The sequence below is a fragment of the Ambystoma mexicanum genome, chromosome 5p (genome assembly GCF_040938575.1).
Source record: "Ambystoma mexicanum isolate Mex_15411 chromosome 5p, UKY_AmexF1_1, whole genome shotgun sequence".
Taxonomy (NCBI): Eukaryota; Metazoa; Chordata; class Amphibia; order Caudata; family Ambystomatidae; genus Ambystoma; species Ambystoma mexicanum.
Window position 1 is genome coordinate 269,429,534 of NC_090930.1, and position 22,811 is coordinate 269,452,344.

Here is a 22,811-nt window from a genome sequence, read left to right on the forward strand (position 1 = left end):
GGTCTGCACCTTTTCTTAGTTTGGGTGTCTTATTCAAGACGTTGCCTGGAACAGTCTGGTGAGAAAGAACACGCAAAGTGGCCTCTGCACCTGCGGCCCCTGGGCTCCTCTCACCTGAACCATGACCAGAAGATTGGAGTCCAAGCGAATTCCGGAAAAGACCTCCAATGCCACCTGGCAGAATCTAAGTCAGAGGTCTGGGGGGGTGAGGGAGGGTGTAAGTAAACATACCATTTTTTCTGCCCACCCCCCTTCTCCCATAGGTTAACATTGGGTGGAAAGCCCTTGTCCCTAAACTCCCTCTGGTTGTCAAAGCTGGATCAAGGATCTCTTCGTAAGACTTACCTTCTTAACAGGATGGAGTGGGGTACTTACCTTATTTGTAGTAAACACGTATATCACTTTAAGGAACTTTCCAATCGCCACACCAGCCCACTGCATCCTTTCTGAAATACCTTACCTGGTGCAATTAAATTGGCATGTGTGGCTTTTTGGGCACATGTTGGGGCTGGACTTCATAAAACGGAGGGAACTGGGTTGTTATTTTTCTATCTATAGCTAACTGTTTTCTTGCATTTAATTACTTACCTGTTGACTACTAGTGGTTGATATGATCTCTAAAGAGGAGTAAGTGGATATGTGATATATGGCTTACCTGTGATATTTGTATGCTTAGTGTTTAGAAAGGTCTAATAAATTGTAGTTTTATATACTCGCGGACTACCTTGAATTCTTGGTTCTGTTTTGTGAGAACTCGCTACACTACCTTGATTGGGTTTTGGCTAACCTCTGTCTTCACTTTTTCCATAAATAGGGTTGCTTCCTAAAATCCCCCCACCCAGGTTTGATTTTAGAAATCCATCTTCACAGTTGTCATAAATAAGTCAGGATGCATAAAAAGCCAGCAAAAAAGCTCACTGTCCCACGCCTGTTGATAAAAGGGCTATCTGCCCTAACAGCATGACTGCTTCTTTTTAACCTGTGTGTTCCTTACCGCAGATAACCAACAGAACCTTCCTCACACACATCACTGAGATGCTTTGTTTGGACCCTGTTACAAACACACAAGGTGGCCACTAGCTGGATCAAAGCCCATTTGACCAGTTGTGTGACAAATACTGCTTTTGGGAGTGGTGCTTATTGAAAAACATCTGCTAGACTTCCACTAGGTTTCTTTATACATGTTCTGCTTCAACCCTTGAATAGCCCTCTGAAGCTGTTGTGATATTTGGATCTTATCTGTGACTGGACTCATTGCAAAAGCCAAGGGATTAGTGAGTTTAAGAATGTATAATCGGAATGAACATTACTAATGGCATATTCAGTCTTAAATGGCTGTGTCCGTTTGCTTGTCTAGCCTAGTTTTTTTGTCTATCATAGTTTGTATTTTATAAGGGTCATCTGTTTGTCTATTTCATTGGACGGCTATATATGTCTATTATCCAGAATTTGATTTTCTAAGTTATCTTTTTTATTTAACAGGGCAAAAAAGAGCTGCAAGTTTCTCTATTCCAAACGCTGGTGCTACTTATGTTTAATGAAGGAGAGGAATTCAGTTTAGAAGAGATAAAACTGGCTACAGGAATAGGTTTGTATTTGATGCAGTTGTTGTCATCTGTTCGCTGATTACTGAAATGCTAATGCAAGTTTTGTCTACAGAAGACGGAGAGCTAAGGCGAACGCTGCAGTCTTTAGCGTGCGGCAAAGCAAGAGTGTTGACGAAAACGCCCAAAAGCAAGGATGTTGAAGATGGAGATAAATTTTCCTGCAATGATGATTTCAAACATAAACTCTTCAGGATTAAGATCAATCAGATCCAGATGAAAGAAACGGTACATACCTGTGGTACTATTACTGTTGGTTTGCTTTCATTTTATCAAATGCACCTTTTTTTTATTAAGTACTTACACAGTTTCCTTTGCGCCTAAGCTCTTCACATATTGCCAATTAGATTTCCATCCTGGGATCTTCATTTGTAACTGAAATGCACAAATAGCCCTGTGCATAAACTAGATCCTGAATACATCTCAAGAAAAATTACTGTTTAATATAAAGCCAATTTTAACTATGAAGGTCCTTAATTTGTTTCTTTGTTTTCAAGATAACCCCGTAAATGAGAAACGGACTGTTTTTTCCCTTGTTAATTTACTGGATCACAAACAAAAGTTAGAAATGTCATAAATGCTGTGAAACTAATGTTAAAGCACAGTGCAGTGCTTCACGAGAGCCCCCAGAGAGCAGTGGCAAATGGCCTTTGTATAATATGTGCAGTGATTGAGAGGACACCTTTTTACAAGTGTCATCCTTCATCTGCTATGCTGGGTGGTTTTAGAACATAGATACTCATGAGTGATAACTAGGATTCCAGGAAAGTAATATTTCCTTCGAAGGGATTGTGTCCTCCGACGTATTCCTCATCTTTGATAATACGTTTCCAGCTAGCTGGCCTCGCAATTTTTTTCTGTAGAGGACGCTGCGCGTCGACGTCCGCCGAGTCGATGTCGCTCGACGGCCACCGTATCGGCGCCGACGTCACCATGCCCATAAATAGCCACGCGCGGCGTCCGTTGCTCAGTTCCGTTTTTCCGCGCTTTGTGGGGCCTCAGAACATCGTTGCTCAGTTCAGTCAGATAATCTAATCTACATCTACTCGAAATATACCAACTCGTTCTCGATGGCATCTTCATCGGAACCGACAACGCTGCGATCCGGCTTCAAAAAATGTCGAGACTGCTGTAAAAAGTCGATAATGGATCCACACAGGATCCGTTTGTGGTGCTTGGGAGCCTTGCACCATTGTTCGGAGTGTGAGGACTGCATGTCCATGACGGCGAAAGCCGTGAAGGAGCTCAAGGGGAAGCTCGAGAAGGGTAAGTCAGTCAAAACCTCCTCGAAAGTTTCTTCGGCCAGGTCGAGGCATTCGTCTCCTCGCCGTCTAAAACATTCCCATTCTAGATCTCGAAGTAGCTCCCACCATTCGTTGAGATCAAGACACTCAAAGAAGAGACATCGACGATCCCCTTCCTCGTCTTCTGTTTCCCCAGAAAGGGTCTCCTGCCCCACAAAACACAGCTCTCGGGCTGAGTGGGAGGAATTCAGGAAGAAAATGTTAAGCGTATTCGAGAAAGCGGCCTGGTCCCCCTCAAAGACAGCTGAGGGTGATACCCTGTGTGAAAAACCCAAAAAATCAAAACGCCGCGAGTCGCAGCACCCGGCGAAACATTCCACCCGAGAGCGCCACTGGCCATCGCATGGATTGGCGCCATCAACGCCGTTGTCGAAGGGTTCTTCGACGCATTGGTCGATTGACTCGAAGCCGATGAAAGAGAAGACCACGGCTACTCCACAGCCAACAGTGATTCCAAGAGCCTCCGGCACGACGCTGAGACCGTCGTCGATGTCCTTGAGTAGGATCCAATCCTCTCGAGTTCTTCAAAGCCTTTTCCGGTTTTCTCGACGCCGTTTTCGGCACCTTCGAAGCCTGTCACATCGGCGTCGACAACATCAACGTTTTCTCGCCCAATAATGACAAATTTGGCTCCTTCTGCCTTAGAAATGGGTTTTATACCATTTCAAAGGTCAGAGTACCCTGGATTATCTTCAATTTATGAAAAAGGGGAATATTCTGACCAGGAAACCTTCGAGTTGCAGAGGACCACACTACCTGTTTCAGAGGATTTCACCTCTGAGGAAAGAAGGTTGAAAGACCTACAGGAGTCATTACATGAGGCAAGTGGGCTGGACACTTCCCCAGAAGTGGATTTTGTTAAGCCAGACCCAGGGGAACATGCCGAAACACCCTATAGAACCCTGATGGCAAGAATTATTGAATTCATGGATTGGTCTGCGCCTTCGCCTGTTTTTCAACAGGATGACCTGGCAGACATATTAGACAAAGGTCCACAGGAGGATCCTGTGGTCCCCTTCCATACAGCCTTACAAAGAAAAATTGCATCTAACTGGGAAACTCCTGAAGTTATTCAACAAAAGATTATCAGCCAAGTATAGGGTAGCTGCTGCTGACCCTGAATACTTATCGAAACACCCGACTCCAGAGAGCCTGGTGGTCCAAGCGGCAACTTCATCAAGCAGCAGGACCGCTTAGCCTACTGTCCCACAGGATAGAGATGATAAGAGGTACGATTCTATGGCAAAGAAAGTCTTCTCTGCTTGTAGTATGGCGTTCAAGTCCATCAACGCCACCTGTACGCTCGCCAGGTTCAGTCACACACTGTGGGAGTGTGCTTCATCAGCGGCTGACTGCATACCCAAAGGAGAGGAACAGGAAGCCTTCCTTAACATTATTAAAGATGGCAAGGATGCCATGTGCGAGTCACTTCAAACTGGCATCGATTCCGCTGACCATATCAGCAGGGCCATGGCGGCAAGTACAACAATCCGCAGGCATGCGTGGTTGCGAAAGTCTGGCTTTGCTCCAGATGTACAGGCCAGACTTTTGAATATGCCCTTTGACGGCTCTTCATTATTCGGAAAAAAGGCTGATGAGTCTGGAAAAGTTGCAGACATCTAAAGCAGCAGCAGAATCTTTAGGCGCTGCTATCCGCCAAACTCCTTTTCGCCCCTCAGGAACCTCTGGGAGAGGAAAGTCCTTTCGCTATTATTCCGCATTCAGGAAAGGCAGAGGACAGCCGGCTCAAAGAGGCCAAAGGAGATCCACCCAAGGTGGACGGGTCAAAGGTACTAAGGCTGCAGCAGCAGCAGGTGCCTCTTTACCCTTGGCATCTGCATCAGCCGCCCCCAAACCACTCTGAGGTCTTTCCACACAAGACACCTGTAGGGGGCAGGTTAACTCCCCATCTGACGGAATGGCAGGATATAACGTCAGATGCTTGGGCATTGGAGACAGTTGCCCAGGGTTACTGCCTACCCTTTCTACACATCCCTCAGAGTCATCCACCGGGGCACAGCTCTCTAAAAGTTCCAGATCCGCTCCTCTTGCAGGAAATTATAGACCTGCTAGAGAAAGGTGCCATAGAACCGGTACCTGTAGCAGACAGGAACAAGGGCTGGTACTCCCCCCCCCCCCCTACTTTCTCATACCAAAGAAGGACGGAGAACTGAGACCCATCCTGGACTTACGAGAATTGAACAAGTTCCTCAGGAAGGACAAGTTCAAGATGGTAACTCTCTCTCAGATCCTTCAGGCCCTCCAGCTCCAAGAGTGGCTGGTATCTCTGGACCTTCAGGATGCTTATTTCCATGTGCCAATCCATCTCAAACACAGGAAATACCTGAGGTTCGCAATTGGCGACTCTCATTATCAATTTTGAGTTCTGCCATTTGGGCTGACCTCCGCCCCGAGGGTCTTCACCAAGCTAATGTCGGTAGTGGCTGTGAGTCTAAGGAGGGAAGGGATCCACGTCTACCCCTACCTGGACGATTGGCTGATCAGGGCTGTATCTTCAGAACAAGCTCAGATCCAGCTAGATTATGTCTGCCACTTCCTTCACAAACTGGGCTTCTCCCTCAATTTAAAGAAGTCACAGATGATACCATCACAGAGACTCCAGTTCATTGGAGCGGTCCTGGACACTTCCCTGGGAAAAGCCTCGCCACCAGAGGTGAGGGCTCAAGATATTCTGCAGATGGTCAACAAGTTTCAAAATGCCCAACGTCTCCCAGCCTTCGACTTTTTGAGGTTGCTAGGCCTCATGGCATCCTGCATCTTCCTTGTGCCAGAGGCTCGCCTGAGAATGAGATCTCTTCAGTGGACACTGAGAACTCAGTGGTCGCAATTCTCAGGGAGAATGACAGATCTTCTCCGGATTCCGGACAAGGTAGCCCGCGACCTTCAATGGTGGGCCTATCCAGAGAACATCTTGAAAGGAGAACTGTTTTGGCAACCATGGCCGGAGATAACAGTAGTCACAGACGCCTCACTCACGGGGTGGAGAGCCCATGCCAACGACTTGACCATCAGCGGTCGTTGGTCTCCATCGGAGTCCAGACTACACATCAACCTATTGGAGCTGAGAGCGATCAGACTAGCGCTGAAAGCTTTCCTGTCATCCGTACAGGGAAGAAATGTCCTGATAATGACGGACAACACGGTGGCCATGCACTACTTCATCAAAAGAGGAGGCGTAGGGTCACTGCCACTGTGCAGAGAGGCATTGCAGCTCTGGTTTTGGGCAATTCAGGAAGGAATCTCTCTATCCGCAATCCACCTAGCCGGAGAGAAGAACTTGACGGCGGACGCTCTGAGCAGGCAGAGCACAGTCTCCCATGAGTGGGAGCTAGCTCAGGAAGTCCTTCAAGAGATCTTCACCCTTTGGGGAACCCCTCAGGTGGATCTGTTCACCACAAGCACCAACAGGAAGTGCGATCAGTTCTGTTCAAGGGAATTTCCCCCGAGAGGAGCTCTAGGAGACGCGTTCGTAGTGGACTGGGAGTTTCCACTCCTTTATGCGTTTCCACCAGTCCCTGTTATTCCTCAAATGATCAGGAGGTTGAGAAGATTCCGGAAAACCATGATCCTAATTGCCCCGGACTGGGCCAGGAGAACGTGGTACCCGGACCTTCTAGATATGTCCATCTGCCCTCCAATCCGTCTTCCACTCAGAGAATCTTCTTTCGCAGAAGGGAGGTCAGGTTCTCCATCCAGACATCAGAACCCTCAACCTTCACGCTTGGCTTCTGAAAGGGTGAGGTACAAGGATTGGGATCTCCCTGATGACGTCATGGAGGTGTTGCTTTCGGCCAGAAGGCCAGCAACAAAGTCTTTATACCGCTGCCGTTGGAACAAATTTTGCAGCTGGTGTAGAGAATGGAATATCGACCCTTTTTCATGTGGTACACCGTTATCGTTTCTACTCTACTTGGCAAACTCAGGCCTGCAAGTTGGCACTGTAAAAGGCTATCTCGCAGCGCTTTCAATCTTCAAGCGCACTGCGGAGGAACCATTGTATTTCAAACTACCTCAAGTGATACCATTTCTGAAGGGATTAACTAATGTTTATCCTCCAAAACCATTCCAAGTTCCCTTATGGGACTTAAATTTAGTCTTAAACTTCCTAATGGGCACACCATTCGAACCACTTCACTCTTGTTCACTGAGATTTCTCACGCTTAAAACTGTCCTATTGGTTGCACTAACATCTGCTAGGAGGGTGAGCGAGCTACAAGCTCTCTCCTGTAAACCCCCACATACAATCTTCCACAAGGAAAAAGTTGTCCTACAGGTGAAGCCTAATTTCCTCCCAAAGGTGGTTTCTGAATTTCATATTACTCAGAAAATTACCTTACCTTCGTTCTACCCTCCTCCCCATCCGGGGAAAGAGGAAGAAAGGCTACATAGGCTGGACCCAAGGCGAGCTCTAAGCTTTTACATCAGCAGAATGGCTAGGATCAGGCAAGCAGACCAACTGTTTGTAGGATACTCAGGTCACAAGTTGGGATTACCCATAACAGAACAAACCATTTCCAGGTGGATTATTTTGGCCATTCTGGATTGTTACAAACTGGCAGGGAAAGAGCCACCCCAAAATCTTAGGGCTCATTCAACCAGGGGTATCGCAGCCTCTTCGGCCCTCCAAAGAGGGGTACCGGTCAGAGACATATGTATGGCTGCCACATGGTCGTCCGCACATACATTCACAAAATTTTACAACCTGAATTCCTCCACTAGTCAAGAGACCTGATTTGGCAAAGCCGTATTACATTCGGTCCATCCCTAAAGGGATACATGACATTCTTACTCCCACCTCCAATTACATGCCACTGCTATCGGAGTCTATCAAAGATAAGGAATACGTCGGAGGACACAATCCCTTCGAAGAACAAGTTACTTCTTAACTTGTAACGTTCTTTCGATGGGATGTTCCTCCGACGTATTCCTTATCGCCCCTCCCATCCATCCCTGCAGTAATACTTCGCTTGTGGTTGCAGCTTGCGCTCCTTCAAGGTCAATAACCAATTCAGGCATGACTTTTCTTATGCTACAAAACGGAACTGAGCAACGGACGGAGCGTGTGGCTATTTATGGGCATGGTGACATCTGCGCCGATACGGTGGCCGTCGAGGGACATCGACTCGGCGGACGTCGACGCTCAGTGCCCTCTACAGAAAAAAATTCCGAGGCCAGCAAGCTGGAAACATATTATCAAAGATAAGGAATACGTCGGAGGAACATCCCATCGAAAGAATGTTACAAGGTAAGAAGTAACTTGTTCTTCTCTATTATGAGATTGTCATTAATCATAAGCACATCGATAAAATGCAAGATGGACCCCAAACCGAGAAATGTTTGTCATCATGGCAGACTAAAAGGAATTACACTCCATTTATCCTACAGCTCAGGCCCTCTGACTGGAAACCTGAGTTTGTGATGCAACCAAAAAAGAAAGGTACAGAGGCAACCAAAAACGAAACGTACAGAGGCACTCTCGGGATTAAATACAGATGTTTCAGCCTAACTGCAATCTGTGGCCTTTGTGACTTAGTTTTTGTTCTTTTCATACAATCACATTACAGGGGCTGTTTCTCTTATGTATTTATTCCTCCCACAGATTCCTTATCTATGATCTATCTCCATAACAGCTGTCGCCACCAGCTCCAGGGTGAGCTGCGTATACCATGCGGCTCCTCTCGGTGCCTCTGCGAGTCTGGCACCGGAAGGGATGTTGGGGCCACTATATATATAGAGCTGCTGTGCCCCATGCCCTCCGTTAATTTATTTCTTCAACTCAGTAACACGTCTTTATTAGCTTAACTTTTCTGCATCATGCCTAATTCCACGAAGGCCTCGGGCTTCAAGCCCTGTACAGATTGCGGATCACCTAAATCTGTCTCTGACCCCCACAGGGTATGTTTATACTGTTTGTAACATGGCCACCAAGATTGCAGGTCGTGCCAATCCATGCACCCTATGGCCATATGGCTGGTTTCCGTAAAAAAAAGTAATCTTTTGCCACAAGGAGGGAAAAAATAACTTTTCAATATCCCTGGGTGTGGAGCAGCATACTGAAGAGAACCAATCCCCGATGTGGAAGGATAAGAATAAGAAACTCCACCGAAGGTCCCACTCCCCAAACTGCTCCTCAATGGATTGCGTTCTCCCACAGATCCCTCAGCTTGACAGATGTCCATCTCATCTAGGACCAGCTAGTTTGGAAAACTTCAACAGGGGTCCTAGTGCTGATAGACGATGTTGATAGTCGTACTTTAGATGCACTATGCCTCACTTCCTTTTTTCCGTGCTCTTAGTGCGCTACTCGAAACATGGTTCGATCTTTGCTCATATTACTGTGCCAGAACGTCTGGGGCCTAAGCAATCCAGTTTCAAGCACAAGGACTGTAACTCCAAAATGTCCAACATATGCCCTCACTATTTTTGTGTGATTGCTGCATTGGGCATGATACTGAGGAATGTGGTTCCTGTCTAGCCATGTGGTTCCTGTCCACCAGCTGGCCCTTTTTATTTCTTATTTATTAATTATTATTTCTTACGCTACTTACCTTGTACTGCACTTTCCCCCCCACCTCCTCCCCCTGCACTTCCTCCTTTTCCCCTTACCTCTGCACTTGCGCGATCTGAATGACACCTGGCCTAGTAGGATCGTTTGTCTGTCTTCCCCTTGTTTCCCTCCCTCCCTGCCTCGTCGCGCCTTGAAACACTTGTGTATAGGCGCGTTACAAATACCATATCATATCATAACCCAAAGGCGGTGAAGGAATGCTTAGTGAGGTTCGCGCTTGGCATGACTACTTGTAAGTCCCTAGCTAGGTCGGACACAAATTCCTCGGGGCCTGACACCGAGTGGTCTACCTCAAAGAAAGATCGGGACTGCAGGAGACATAAAAAACTGCAGCGAATCCCATCACTCTTCCTCTTCACACAAGAAGCAGCAGCGCAGGTGTTAGGACTGATTTTCTATACTCTAGCCTGGGGGACAGATGTATAGAAGGCCAAACTATATTGTGACAGGGATAACTCTGGGAGCTGTAGCCAAACCAGTTCAAGGTAGCAGTGATGAGAGGTTTAGGCTAAGTCTCAGGAGGTGGTGAGCTTGTAAAGAGTCCACAATGAGTGCATACAATGGGAGGCACACATTACACTTATTTATTTTTGGGCAGACAACAATATGAAAAATGACTAACAGGTAGAAGGATCACACAACACTAATAATAGAATACATATATAGAGTCACTAGACTAGGGCATAATACTGATCAAACCCCTGTAAAGGAAAGTGTAGATTAGTTTATGCACTACAGGTCCGCAGAGAATTGCCCTAGCTTCAAAGGTCCTTCCCTAAGTTGTCTGGGGCCTTATGGCGAAAAGTTCAGACAAAGTTTGACACTTTGTAACGCTGGAAAACATGAAGGTAAGGGTCTCTGGGATCCAGTGAACGATACCAAGGGTTAGAGGAGGACAAGTATTTTTTTTAATGGGTTTTCAGTGATAACATGAACTTAATACACTAAAGACCCGTATCTCCCTTCGTCCCAGCTCTCCTAACTCCCACCATCCCTCCTGGTCACCCACTCCTCACCCCAGTACACGGGTATACTGTTTTTCGACAAAGATCAAAATATGCCCAGTATCTGTAATTTTTGCAGACAATATTACTTCATAAAGTCTCCATGTAAAAAGTCTAAAATCGACGACCATTGTGTCGAGAACCTTGTTAGCTCCCCTTGCATCGCAGTTTGTGGTACCAGTCCTTGATGTGTGGAGGGGTTTTAGGATTGCCATTTCTGAGCAACCACAAGCCATGCTGCCATGTGGAGGATGTAATAAGCTTTCCTTTTGTGTTTACCATTGTCTATTGTCCTGCCCAGCCATGCCCAGAAGGCACTGTCCTACCGGTCGCTCTGATTTTGATATAAACATAGCCTGTATATTCTTATTCACTTCCCAGAACGGCTGTAATTTAGGGCAAGTCCCCCAGACGTGTAACCAGTCCCCCTTCCCCCCACAATCCCTCCAACAGGAGTCAGGAATACTCTGTGTCATTTTATGTAAAGGTTCCGGGGTATAATGCTATTGGCACATCAATTTGAGCCAGAATTCCCTAATCTGTAGAGATCTAGTCAGTCATGGGATATCCAACTATAGGTTTGACCACATTTTCTTCTGTAGGTGTAAACCCTAGTGTTCTCTTCCATTCGGCTTGGTTATGGTAGGGTAGTCTACTGGGATTCATCTGTTAAGAATTTATTTATCTTTAAGATCAAGTGTTTTGTCCGCGGGGTTAGAAGCCAGAAAATTCTGGAATGGTGTGAGGGGCCCTCTGTGCAGCTAATCTATTTGGAGGGGTTGTAAGCCAGTGGCGAACCTGAACGTATTGGAACCTCTGGTTCTCCTCGAGTTCTAGTTCTTCTTTGCACACGTTAAATGTTTTAATATTGTCCCCCAGAAACCTATCGCAAAATTTAGTGCATCCCGCAGTTCTCCATTGTAAAAAAGAATTGGCGTCTAGACCTGGGGTAAATTGTGGGTTCGCAAAGAGTGGGATTAAAAGGAGAGAGAAATGTTGCGATAAGCCGAATTGGTTGCTCCCAAGAGTCTTTGACTTTAGTAATCGCACTGAGGTGTATGTTTTGTGGCCTGTCTGGTCTTGGTAGCCATAGTTTTACCCCCATTCTAGTGTCCACAGCTGCCTTTTCCATCTGCCCCCATCTCCTACTTGCTTCTTTCCCAAACCAGTTTTTTTATCACTAGCAACTGGGCTGCCCGGTAGTAATTCCGAAAATTTTGGAGACCTTACCCCACATACCCCGTCCCCCTATTTGGATGGAGCATTCGTTTTCAACGCTATACGGGGGGATTTATTTTTCCCAATAAAATTGGATACTGTCTTGTGAAAGGTACGGAAGAATGTTGTCGGAAACCCAGGACTATTTGACCCTTTTGATAGTGTTAATCCGTCCCAGCCATGACACAGAGAGTAGGTTCCACATCCGTAATTGTTTCTGGATACCCACTAAGAGTGGCTTAAAACTAGCTTGTTATAATGACCTAAGTGTTCGTGTAATAGTCAACCCTAGAATTTGAATACCCTTGGGGACTCAGCAGAGTTGTTGCCTCTTTAGTCTTTAATAATTCGTCTTGTTCAACTGACCGGTTTAACATTTCAGATTTTGTAATATTGATTTTCAATCCGGCAACGGCACCAAACCTTTCCAATTTGTGGAGTGCCGCTGGGAGCGAAGTTACCAGGTTGATAGTGAGAAGCTTGTTGTCTGCATAGACCATCAATTTGTGGGTGTCACCTCCAAATGGTAATCCCTCAATTGCCCCAGATTGAAAGTTGTCATAGTGAAGGTTCTTAGTGTAGCGCGTAAAGGAGAGGGGGCATGCCCGTTTCGTGCCCTTTGAAGAGAGACAGAGTGGGAGAGATAACCATTTATTAGTAATCTGGCCGTGGGATTGACATAGTTTGCTTGTATAAAAGAAAGCACCACTCAGCCCTGTTGAATACTTTTTCTGCATCGAACGACACAAATACCACAGCGTACTTTTTCTTAGCCACTTTTTCCAACAGATGACACGCTCTCCTGATATTATGGGTTTGGCGATTATTTTTAATTTATTTTTTATTTTTTTATAAACCCTGTTTGGTCAGGGTGAATTAGTGTGGGCATTACATTTTCGAGCCGGTTTGCAAGAATTTTAGTGTAGGTATTTGCATCTATGTTTATAAGCGTGATTGGGCAATATGAACTGCATTCATCTGGCTCTTTCCCTGGTTTAGAGAAGAGAATTATTTTGGCTTATTCCATGGAAGCAGTTATTTTGCCGGTAGCGCCAAAGGAATTGAAGAGTTCTGTTAGTTTGGGGGCTACGGTCACACAGAATCTTTTATAGAAGGAGGCTGGGTAGCCGCATGGGCCTGGCGATTTGTTCGCCATCACATGAAGAACTGCCTCGCGGGTGATATCCATCTCTAACTTCTCTCTGTCTGATAAGGGAATCAGGTTTAATAGAATTGCCTGTAGGGACTTTGAGCACTTTGGTCAGGGTGGTCTGACTTATACAGGGCAGAATAATCGGACTGAAATTGTGCAGCAATGTTTTCTCTAGTCACCCATTCCCCGGATGAGTCTTCCACCTCCAGTATTGATTGTGCCGCGTTTTTCTGCTTTAGTTGCCTTGCTAACAACCTATCTGCTTTGTTTGCCTTGATATATTTCTGCTTTAGGTAAATTAGGCTTTTTTCGTGTGGAAGAGGTCCAATTTGCTCGTAGCGTTCCTATATATCCTGTGGAGACCCAGACTGGGGTCTGTCTCCCATCTGCTTCCGTTTATCTTTAACTTTGGTTTCGAGGTCTAGTTCAGTTTTTCTTTGAAGTTTCCCCCTGCATTTCCCCCTGTGTGCTTCAGTCGCTATGATCTCCCCTCTCAATGTTGCTTTAAATTTAAAGGCATCCCAGACTACTGCCGTGCCTATTTCAGCACTAGTGTTAAAGTATTCTACGATTTTGCATTCTAAGTCTTTACAAATGATCTGGTCTCTTAACACACTTGGGAATTTCCAGCTCGATAGTGTGGGTTGCAGTCTGGGGAGTTTAAGATCTAGCGTTAATGGGGCTTGATCTGAGATTGTGATAGTATGAGTATCTATGTATTCCATTTTTTTCTATCAATGTTGTTGAGGCCCAGAAATAATCACTTCTAGAGAAGGATTTTTGTGCATGCGTGTAGGGAGTACAGGCTATACTCCTATGTCCCGTCCCCTTGCCTCCATAATGTATGGGAGTCCTTCGCTAGGGACGGGAAACAGAACCTTTTTTGCCATAGAAAATTGTCTTCACCTTTAAATTTAGATGCGAGCGGGGGAATGGTCCTGGGAGCATGCACTCCCCTGTCTCCACCCACCAGCGCCACTCCCCAGTTCTCTTTTCCGTGTCGACGGGAACAGACCGCTTCTCCAGCGCTCCTGGGTTAGGCCTCCGGCCTTGTAATTCCACACACTGTTCCCCAAAAAGGCTTTCTGTTTTTTCTCTTTGTTTTCTCTCCTAGCATTTGCCAGAGAGGAATCTGTCCTCTGGTGCCACGCTCCTCCCCGGCGCATGTCGACGGCGTATTTCAGCAGGTGTCCGGCCTGCAAGGGTTCCTTCCCCACGTCGGATCCCCACACGCTCTACCTCCGGTGCCTTGGCCCGACCACGGCTGTGGCGGCTGTTCTGCATGTGAAGCGTTACCCCGCAAGCTCTCAATCGTTGGGCCAGGTGGAGGGAGCTGTTTGAGAGACCACCTCCAGAGCACATCAAGGATTACATCAGGAGAAAGAACAGGCCCAAGGTAGGTGCCCTATTCTCATCCGCACCCCACAAGTGCGACTCCTTCCTAGGGGAAATTTCAAGTAGGAGGGGCCTTCCAGGTCCAAAGATCAGCCAAGAGGCCATGGCTCTCAGAGCTACTGGCCAACAGACCTGAGGGGTTGCAAGAACCTCCCAGTTCCAATGCTGAGGGGGCACAAGGCTCTGCTACCGGGGACATTCCTGAGGGGCTTTGCTCTTCTATCAGGCTTGTGCCCAAGGGGGCGCCTAAACACAGCACTACCGGCATCATGGCCAAGGGCACTCTGCCTCCCAGGTCACTACCAGAGGTGCAGGGAAGGTCCGAGCCTTTGGCTTTTAAGCATGCATGCAGAGACTGGGCCCTGCTCTTCAGAAACGTGGCGTGGGGAATGACAAAATGTCGGCCAGGCCAGATGGCTGCTCGCCCGGAGCCACCTCCTTTTTGGGAGCAGGCAAGGGAACTCACGTCTAGGTGGGACTGGACCATGCCAGTGACCTGGTTCACGTCATAGCAGACTACACCTTCACAGGGGCGGTACGCAGCTCCCAGCATGGGGTAACAAGGACCGCCAAGACCTCAGCAGCCGCAGGCCCGGGCTCGTACACCCCCAGGTCCTTCCCCTGCATGTGAGGATAGGTTCTTTGAAAAGTTCCTTAATCTCATGAAATCACTGCAGATGGTCACCATCCTCAAGAGGTGGGGAGGTCATCAAAGACTTGCTCCCTCTGGCACCACCCCAGGCTCTGACCCAGGTCCAGGCCCCGGCACCAGTTCAGCCCTTATTCCCTGCGCTCACACCAGTCACTGTGGCTCTGGCGCAGCCTCCGGCACTGCCAGGCAGCACACCACAGCTGCCTGCACCCAGCACGCCTCTGACAGCTCCCAACCGCAGAACACAGCGGCTGACGCAGACGAGGACCAGGATACTCCCTCGTCAGCTAAGGACTTCCACAAGAGGCTGGCGGGTGTAGCAGAATACCTCGGTATTCCTCAGCCACAAGTTCAGCAACCTGAATCGTGGCTTCCAGCTGAGGTGCTGACCCTTTGGCTGTCATAAGAACTGGCATCCCTCTGCAAACCGACGTAGAAGCCCTGGCCAAAAAGCGATAGGTGAAGCTGCACTAAATGCAGCCTACCAATAAACGCCTCGATGCCAAGTATAGGCAGGCAGAGGGGGACTCCCTCATTCTGGCGGTGCACCCCCAACCGCATTCATCGGTTGTACCTCCGGCCTCCCTTTACTCCAAGCCACAGGCTTTGTCATCTGCACCCACCTCAGCACTCCTACGGAAGAAGGAGAAGCTGTTGGAATCCTACGGCAAGACTATTTACTCTAATGCCACTCCATCTGCGCCATGCCAATGCTGATGCTATGCTGCTGTTGGGCAAAAACCTGTGCAGTTCCCTTAGGGACCACTGCAAAAGATTTAGGACTACAGGTGGTTGGCAGTAAACCCACTTGGTAGCAGTCTGTACCACCCAGATTTACCTGGTAGCTGTGGCTGAGCAGTCAGACTTCTCTCAAGATGAGTTAGGCAGTATATAGAGTATACACAATCGGTACAGAGATACAGTAGCACAAGCAAACACTGACCAGAGCTTTGGTGTAAGTAAATTAAACACGCAGTCACTATTATATATATACAGCCCTGATTACTTATTAGACAAGTCTTAATGAGAAACACCACTTATTTTCAGACAGAGGTGAGCGCTTAACATAAGATGGCACTCTAATAAGTTATAGAAAAAGGGAGGGAAAAGGCAAAGTTATGAAGGCACAAAATTTCAATACTTTTCAAAGAACCACAGTGAGGCAGGTTAGGCAAAGTCTACTGGAGAGCAAGGGAGTTCAAATGCGAGGCCCACTCTTAGAGAGAGCAAGCGAAATGTGTCCAGGATCACACAGTGGGGTTATGCCCAAAGAGTCTTTGTATCATAGTTCATAAAAGATTGAGATCAAGTCAGGAAAAGTTAGTTAACAGGCCCCAGGCTAACCTAGGTTAGAAAGTCGAGGATTTACTGTCACCCCAAACGATCTGTCGCAAGGGAAGCCAGGCGGGACACAGTACCTGAAATGGGAATAACGCTCCAGCGGGTTCAGTTGTTCCTGGCAGTGGGTGCAAGTCAGTGTTTCATCCAGAGGTAGAGGAGGTCTCGACGTGGAGGAAAGATGAAGGTCGCTGCACTGCCAGGGAAGAAACCAGCCGCTGAGTTTTCCGGTTACAAGGTACTACCCTTTTCTTCGCGGTAGTGGTAAACTGTGGTGTTCCGGTTGCCGGGGTGCTTGGCACAGGCAAGGCGGCCACGAGATGGTCCAGGAAGGCGAAAAGACGGGCAAACTAGTTCTCCCCACCAGTCAAAGGAAGAAGGCTCTCCGGACCGGAGATCTCCTCTGTCGTCGGGAAAAGGGGTGAGACGGTTCAGCAGGGCTCCACCGGTAGTGTTGTTGCAGGTCAGCTCGGCTTCTCCCTCCTCGGATTCTTTAGGTCCTGTGGCGACTTCTGAAGTTCCAGTCCCCAAAGCCCTGCTTTTATGCAGAAAACCCCCATTCATTCAGCCTAGCTGTCACTCAAACATGCTAAGTGGTGAGCCGAGCGGCTCACCACTTGGGCCAATCACACAAGAGTGCAACTTGAGTTGCAGAGGAAACTCAGTCCAGGGTGCCTAAACCCCCCCCCACACCCCCTGTGGTACACAGACAGTGGCACCACTTTTGGAGGCTTCTGTGGAGAAGCCCGCCAAAAAGTGGAACCAAGGGCTCGAATTGGGTTGGAGTCGCAGAAGCGAACATAAACGCCATTTTGGACAAGCGGTATGTTCGAGGCTATTTTAAAAAGTGGTAGCCTCGAACAATGGGAAAATCCCATAGGAATATATTTGCGGTTGAATATAAAAAGTAGTATCCACTGCCACCAGCCAAAAATATGATGTTTTGTACTGGTTCTGTTCACAATTTAAGACTAGTAAAGCCAATGGTGACTTTACATGCCCTGGGAGACAGTAGTCAGTCCCAGGGTATGGAGTCTATGTTTGGGGGTCGCTACGACACCCCTGGGTTACTGCACGGAGGATGCTGTGTAAGCCACATATCAAAAACACATGAAGCCCTATGGGGTAAAGGACCCCATAGGCCATAGAACACATACAAAGTCAAAGGAACACCTCAAATCATGTCTAAGAGTGAGAGGAAAAGAGTCTCCCTCTTAGCAGGAGAAAAAAATAAACCCCAAAAATCCAGCAAAACTGCTGGGGGCCTCGCTAGGTTTTGGAAATTAGCCTTTACAGAGAATTCTCCCTAACAGCTGGCTACAGTGAATCAAAAGCTGGGTGGGAGACTGCGGGTTTCCTCCCAGAGCTCCCCTTGCACTTCAGGGCTGGATTGGCAGAGGCCAAAATCGTAGCCCAAGGCGACATCGAATCCAGTCGCTCACATCGGCACCGCAGGTAGAGCGATTTGTATCGCCACAGATATGAGGACAGCTTGGCTCAAGGCGACCAAGTTTAACCCTGATGTGCAAGAGCGCATGCTAGACCTGCCATTTGAGGGGTGGTGGACTAGTTCCACTTGACCACGGACGAGGAACTTGACAAAAAGAAAAATAGCTCTCCGACAGCTAAGTCCTTGTCAATCCTGACAGTCGGCACACAAGGCATATAGCCAGAGTCACCAATGCTCTGACAGAGCCTGTACCTTCGGTGGCTTCAGGGGTTTTCAGGAGCGGCACGCTAGACAGCCCGAGCAGTCTCCTAGCTAGCACAGGCACAAGCAGCACAAATCCTCCCACAAGGGTTTTTTCCTGTCCTCCCAGACACCAGCCTCAGAGGGTAAAAAGTTGTGACAATGAAGTCCAGATTCACAAGTCTCTGGTGGGGGGCAGGCTTGCCCTTCTGTCAGTCTAGAAAAATGGATACCTCTACTTTGAGACCACAAGCGTTGTTTGGTGGGTGTGTGCCAACCGTCTCATGCACGATATGACAGAATATAGGTTTTCGAGTTTGCCAATGAACGGCCATTTTGATGAAACAAGAATCGCCATTTTGTTTTCGAACCATTGCTCGTTGCTTTCTGTCCTATTGCTTCGCAGTATATTTTCTGCTTACGCTGCTCGACTGTAAAACATTGTTGTCTGTATGTAAAAAGGACAAGGCCACAGGGCCAAGAGGATAACAAGAGTTTGTTGAAACACAAACGTAGGCAGCGCCAGGAAGAATGCCCGGCTCCCTCCCGAATGTAGCCTTGAAGCAGAGCTGCAGGGCATTTAATCATTTCGCAGCTGCCAGACAGTCTCGTTATATGGTAGAATATGTTAGAATATTACAGCTAAAGGCTTGAATTATGCTCTTCTTACGGCCCCCCTTTGCTGAGCCCGCTAGAGCGTGTCGGCTCCCAGGACACGAATAGCACCTAATAGATAGCAAGGTCCGGAATGCAACTCTTCCCCCCCCCCCGTATGAAGCTCGCTTCCAAGAACAGAAGCGCTGTGTTCTATTCAACAACTGAAAGATGCCTTCGCACTCACAAATTGCAAATTGTTACTAGAATAGATGTTTGAAGGTGTCATAATTGTCGGAGATGTCCATCATCACACCAAGTTCAAAGAAACCCAATAAAAGGGGGGTGTTAAACATGTCATAGCTGATTGTTTGATATGCATTTTGTATATATGTAACTGATGTACGTAATTCACTCTCTTGCGTCCCTCGAGGTCTAGAGATGCACGTCGCGGGGCGTGAGACCGAGTTGGCCAACTGAGACTTTTGCTTTGCAATAAACCCTAGCTTTGGGAATACAACCTCGTGTCTGGCGTATCTATCGTGTGTGGTGACTCGCCTTGTTTCCATAGACGTCAGGGTCCTCTAGGGGCCCCTTTCACTTCCCTTCCCTTCCATTCCTGGCAGGCAGGGTTCACAGACCCATTGATCCTCTCTGTAGTTTCAACGGACTTCTGCCTGTCTTTCCTCCCCTCCCGTAGATTAGGACGGCAACTCTTTTGGTAGACATCTACTTGCTCATCAAGAGTTACAACGTGGAGGCGGTCCCAGCATCGCAACGAGGCATGGGCTTATATTCTCGAATATTCAACATTCAGAAAAAGAACCAAGCTGGCCTGAGAGTTGTACTGGACCTTTCTTCCTTGAACCTTTCCATACCCTTTCAAAAGTTCAAGATGGTTACTCAGGCTCTTATTGCAGAGACACTGTGTGGGGGAGACCGAATGTGCTGCCTGGATCTGAAGGATGCTTACCTGCATGTCCCCATTTAGGAGCCCCATTGTTCCTTCCTGAGGTTCAGGATCACAGGTTTTCATTTTCAGTACAAGGACCTCCCTTTTGGCCTCAGCTCAGATCCAAGGGTCTTCACGAAGTTAATGAACTCAGTAGCAGCCCTGCTCAGGGCGGAGGGCCACCACCTTCATCCATCCATCCATACATCGACGAGATGTTTGTGCAAGCGTAGTCGCCCAAGGCAGTACGGCGCACGGCTTCAGCACTTAAGCACATGCTACACAATCTGGCGTTCTCCATCAACCTCAAGAAGTCGCAGTTACTCCCCACGCAGTCCTTAACATTCCTCTGGCTAATTTGGGAGACAAGGGCAGAGAGGATCTTCCCCTCAGCAGACAACATCACTGCAATCAGGAAGGCCACAAGGCCTTTTCTCAACAGACCAGTAACCTCAGCATGGTGGTACCAGCACCTGCTCGAATAATGGCGGCTTGTCTCCTGAGAGTCCCACACACAAGACTCAGAATGAGGAGGCAGCAGCTACATTTTTAAGCCTCTTGGAATCGGGAGATGGGCTCCCAGGCAGCACTAGTAAACATACCGCAGCACCTCCACCAGGACCTGGTGTGGTGGAGTGCAGAGATAAACCAGTTAACGGGTTAGCTGTTCAGGCAGCCTGTTCCAGAGATCACCATTACCACAGACTTGTCCCTAGAAGGATAGGGGACTATACTGGACAACCGCAGCATTCATGGAGTATGGCCACGGCAGTATGAGAAACCCAGAGGTGTCTCACCTGCTGGTCCCCGGAGATCTGTCATCCAGGTGGCCAGGACACGGCCATCACTGTTGGATCCAGTTCCTGAGGGTGGACCAGTGGGGGAGGATCACCTGGGCGAGGGGTTTTTGGGGAGCGGAAGTGGGACACCTTTTCCCCATCCTACCCTGTAAGATATTTAGAAGCTTTTAACCCCCCACCTCTTTCCCACACAAACACTTTATTACACAATAACAGACAATGGACTAAGACCAGAACCTTTACCTGACATGTCCCAACACTCGGGTGTGGCAGAGTCAGGCAATTAACATTAACCATGCACACCTGACGGCCCTTTACCTTCCCCCCAAGGATAAAAGGTGGAGCACGAAAGCACACTTGGAGCAAGTCCGAACGCACAAGGAGACGGTGAGACCTGGAAGGAAGGGGGAATTGCCTTTGCCCACTCGGACCCACAAAGCCTCCGAAAGGCAAATCACAAGACCGGGAGTTACAGCTGACGTGCGCAGTAGCAGATGTCAATGGTACATGGGGGCCTCCCGCATTGATAACGCAGGCGGAGAGGCAAGCTGGCTAAAGTGGTACTGTCCTTGATTCCAGAGAATAAAGAAGCCAACGGGTTCAGCACAGCCAGTGAGTCGGAAGAATCTGTGTTGAGCCCAAGGTTGCAAGTAGCAGCATTGTTTGAACGCAAGGAATTTAAAAGAAGAACTTGTGTGTATGTTTGAACTTTAAAGAAAGCCCAGTTGAGGTCCAGGTGCAGAGGGGTCCAGCGCCACGTAGGTGCTCATTCGAAAGGCTCTGACCAGGACCTGTTTTTGAAACTACAAGGACCAGAAGGCTCTAGGAAAGGGTGTGGCATGAGGCGTCAGAGTGGTCCTAGAAGGGTCTCATCAAATTCCTTGTACAATTGAAAGTGTCTGACCCATTGCCAAAGGAAAGCTAGGAGAAGGGAACCCCGCTTTCCACTATGATTGTGAACTGTGATATAGGCAAATGTGAACCCGACAGAGGGATGCGGAAGAAAGCTAGGAGAAAGAAACTGTTTTCTGATGAAACTGAGCAATACATGTATTGTATTAGGAATACATGAACTGTGTTGAAGAAAGTCCGTAGTGAACCCGACGGAGGGAGGCTTCTTTCAAGAACCAAGGAAGGCCCAAGTTGCAAGAAGGATCCGAGCCCGGCAGAGGGAGATCTCCGGGGCGAAGAACAATCGCCCAAAGAACTTTTGCTCGTTTGTTTGCTGTATTACAATAAGAGCGATATCCGACGGGCTGTAGTGAACTCGGCTGAGGGAAGCCCAGTTGGTATAGAGGATCCGAGCACAGCGGAGGGGGAGGTCCTAGAGGTGCAAGATCTTTTGTTTATTTTGAATCAGCAAACCTTCTAAGGCAAGAGACTTTTGCAGGAAAGAGACTTTGCCTCTGAAGGGGCTTTGACACCACGATCGACTGAACTGTGAACCTCGTGCTGTCAAGGCCCAGGAGTGTGCTGTGCTCAAAAGTCCTGCCTTGTTGCTTGCTTTGTCAGGTGTATCGACCAACGTTCATGTTATTATGCTGCAACATTTGGTGCTGTTGGCTTAGAAAATCCAAGATGGCCGAAAAGCCCACATTTGCGCCAGAATCCAGGAAAACCGCGCAGTTTTTGCCCACACCAAAATGGTTGCCTGACTTGCCACCCACCAGTGCGAGTGTGATGGGCCAGAAGCGCCATGAGTGAAACATGGTGCCAAAGGAAAAACAGCAGTGCCTGTTAGCTCAAAAAGCGCTTTGAAATCACCTTTGTTTCTCTGAAATGCAAGCTCAAAATGCCTATTTCAAACATTGCAAGATATTCAAAAATCTTACTGAACACCAGCAGACGTCTGGTAGAATGAAGTCTTGTGTGCATACCAAATCTAGAAAGATGAAGAGCCTAAAATAATGTTCATAACAAAACTGGCTGAGCTGTGGATGTCAGCAGCTTAAGTGAAATTGGATTTAAAGTCACTAAAATCGAAATGTTTAAAATAAATGAGTGACCTACTTTTGAGTGTGTCATAGGTTGCAACTGTTTAAATGTCATGGTTTTGAACTTAGAATTAGCGTTCTAGCTGCATGTGTCAAAATTGTAAGTTTGATTTGAATGAAGAAAAATGGGAACAAAAGTGACCTTTGGCTGAAGCCTGGCTTAAATGGACTGAATTCTGCCTGGCAACTACCCCTGACAGGAGTTGAAACTTGCCCAGCAACTGTATTCACAGGCCTGGCCTCCCTTCTGCTGCCCCACCAAAAGGAGATCACACCTCTCTGATTGAATCAGGGGAGGAGTACCTGGGACTGCAGGAAAACAGAACAATGAACTTCCCTTTGCTCCAAGCAATTTCTAAATCGGGGGGTCGTAAATGGCTTCCTCTTGGAAGGAAATGGGAGGGGCACTGCCTCTGTGAGCCAGCTGACCTTGGAGGAAGTGGACAAACCAGAAATGAAATTCCCCCATGTGCTTTTGGAAACCTCACCCCTCTGGGCCAGAGCATAATTTTAGAAAGATGGAT

The 22,811-nt window shown here is 47.8% G+C and overlaps 1 protein-coding gene across 1 annotated transcript in view; it reads left to right on the plus strand.

Annotated features, from left to right (window-relative positions):
• The window catches only part of CUL4B (cullin 4B), a 1,392,627-nt gene that overhangs the window by 1,099,393 nt on the left and 270,423 nt on the right, over positions 1-22,811 (plus strand). The window contains exons 18-19 of the mRNA XM_069612678.1: positions 1,483-1,588; positions 1,660-1,832. Coding sequence (XP_069468779.1) covers positions 1,483-1,588; positions 1,660-1,832 — 279 coding nt within the window. The remainder of the gene's footprint in view (positions 1-1,482; positions 1,589-1,659; positions 1,833-22,811) is intronic.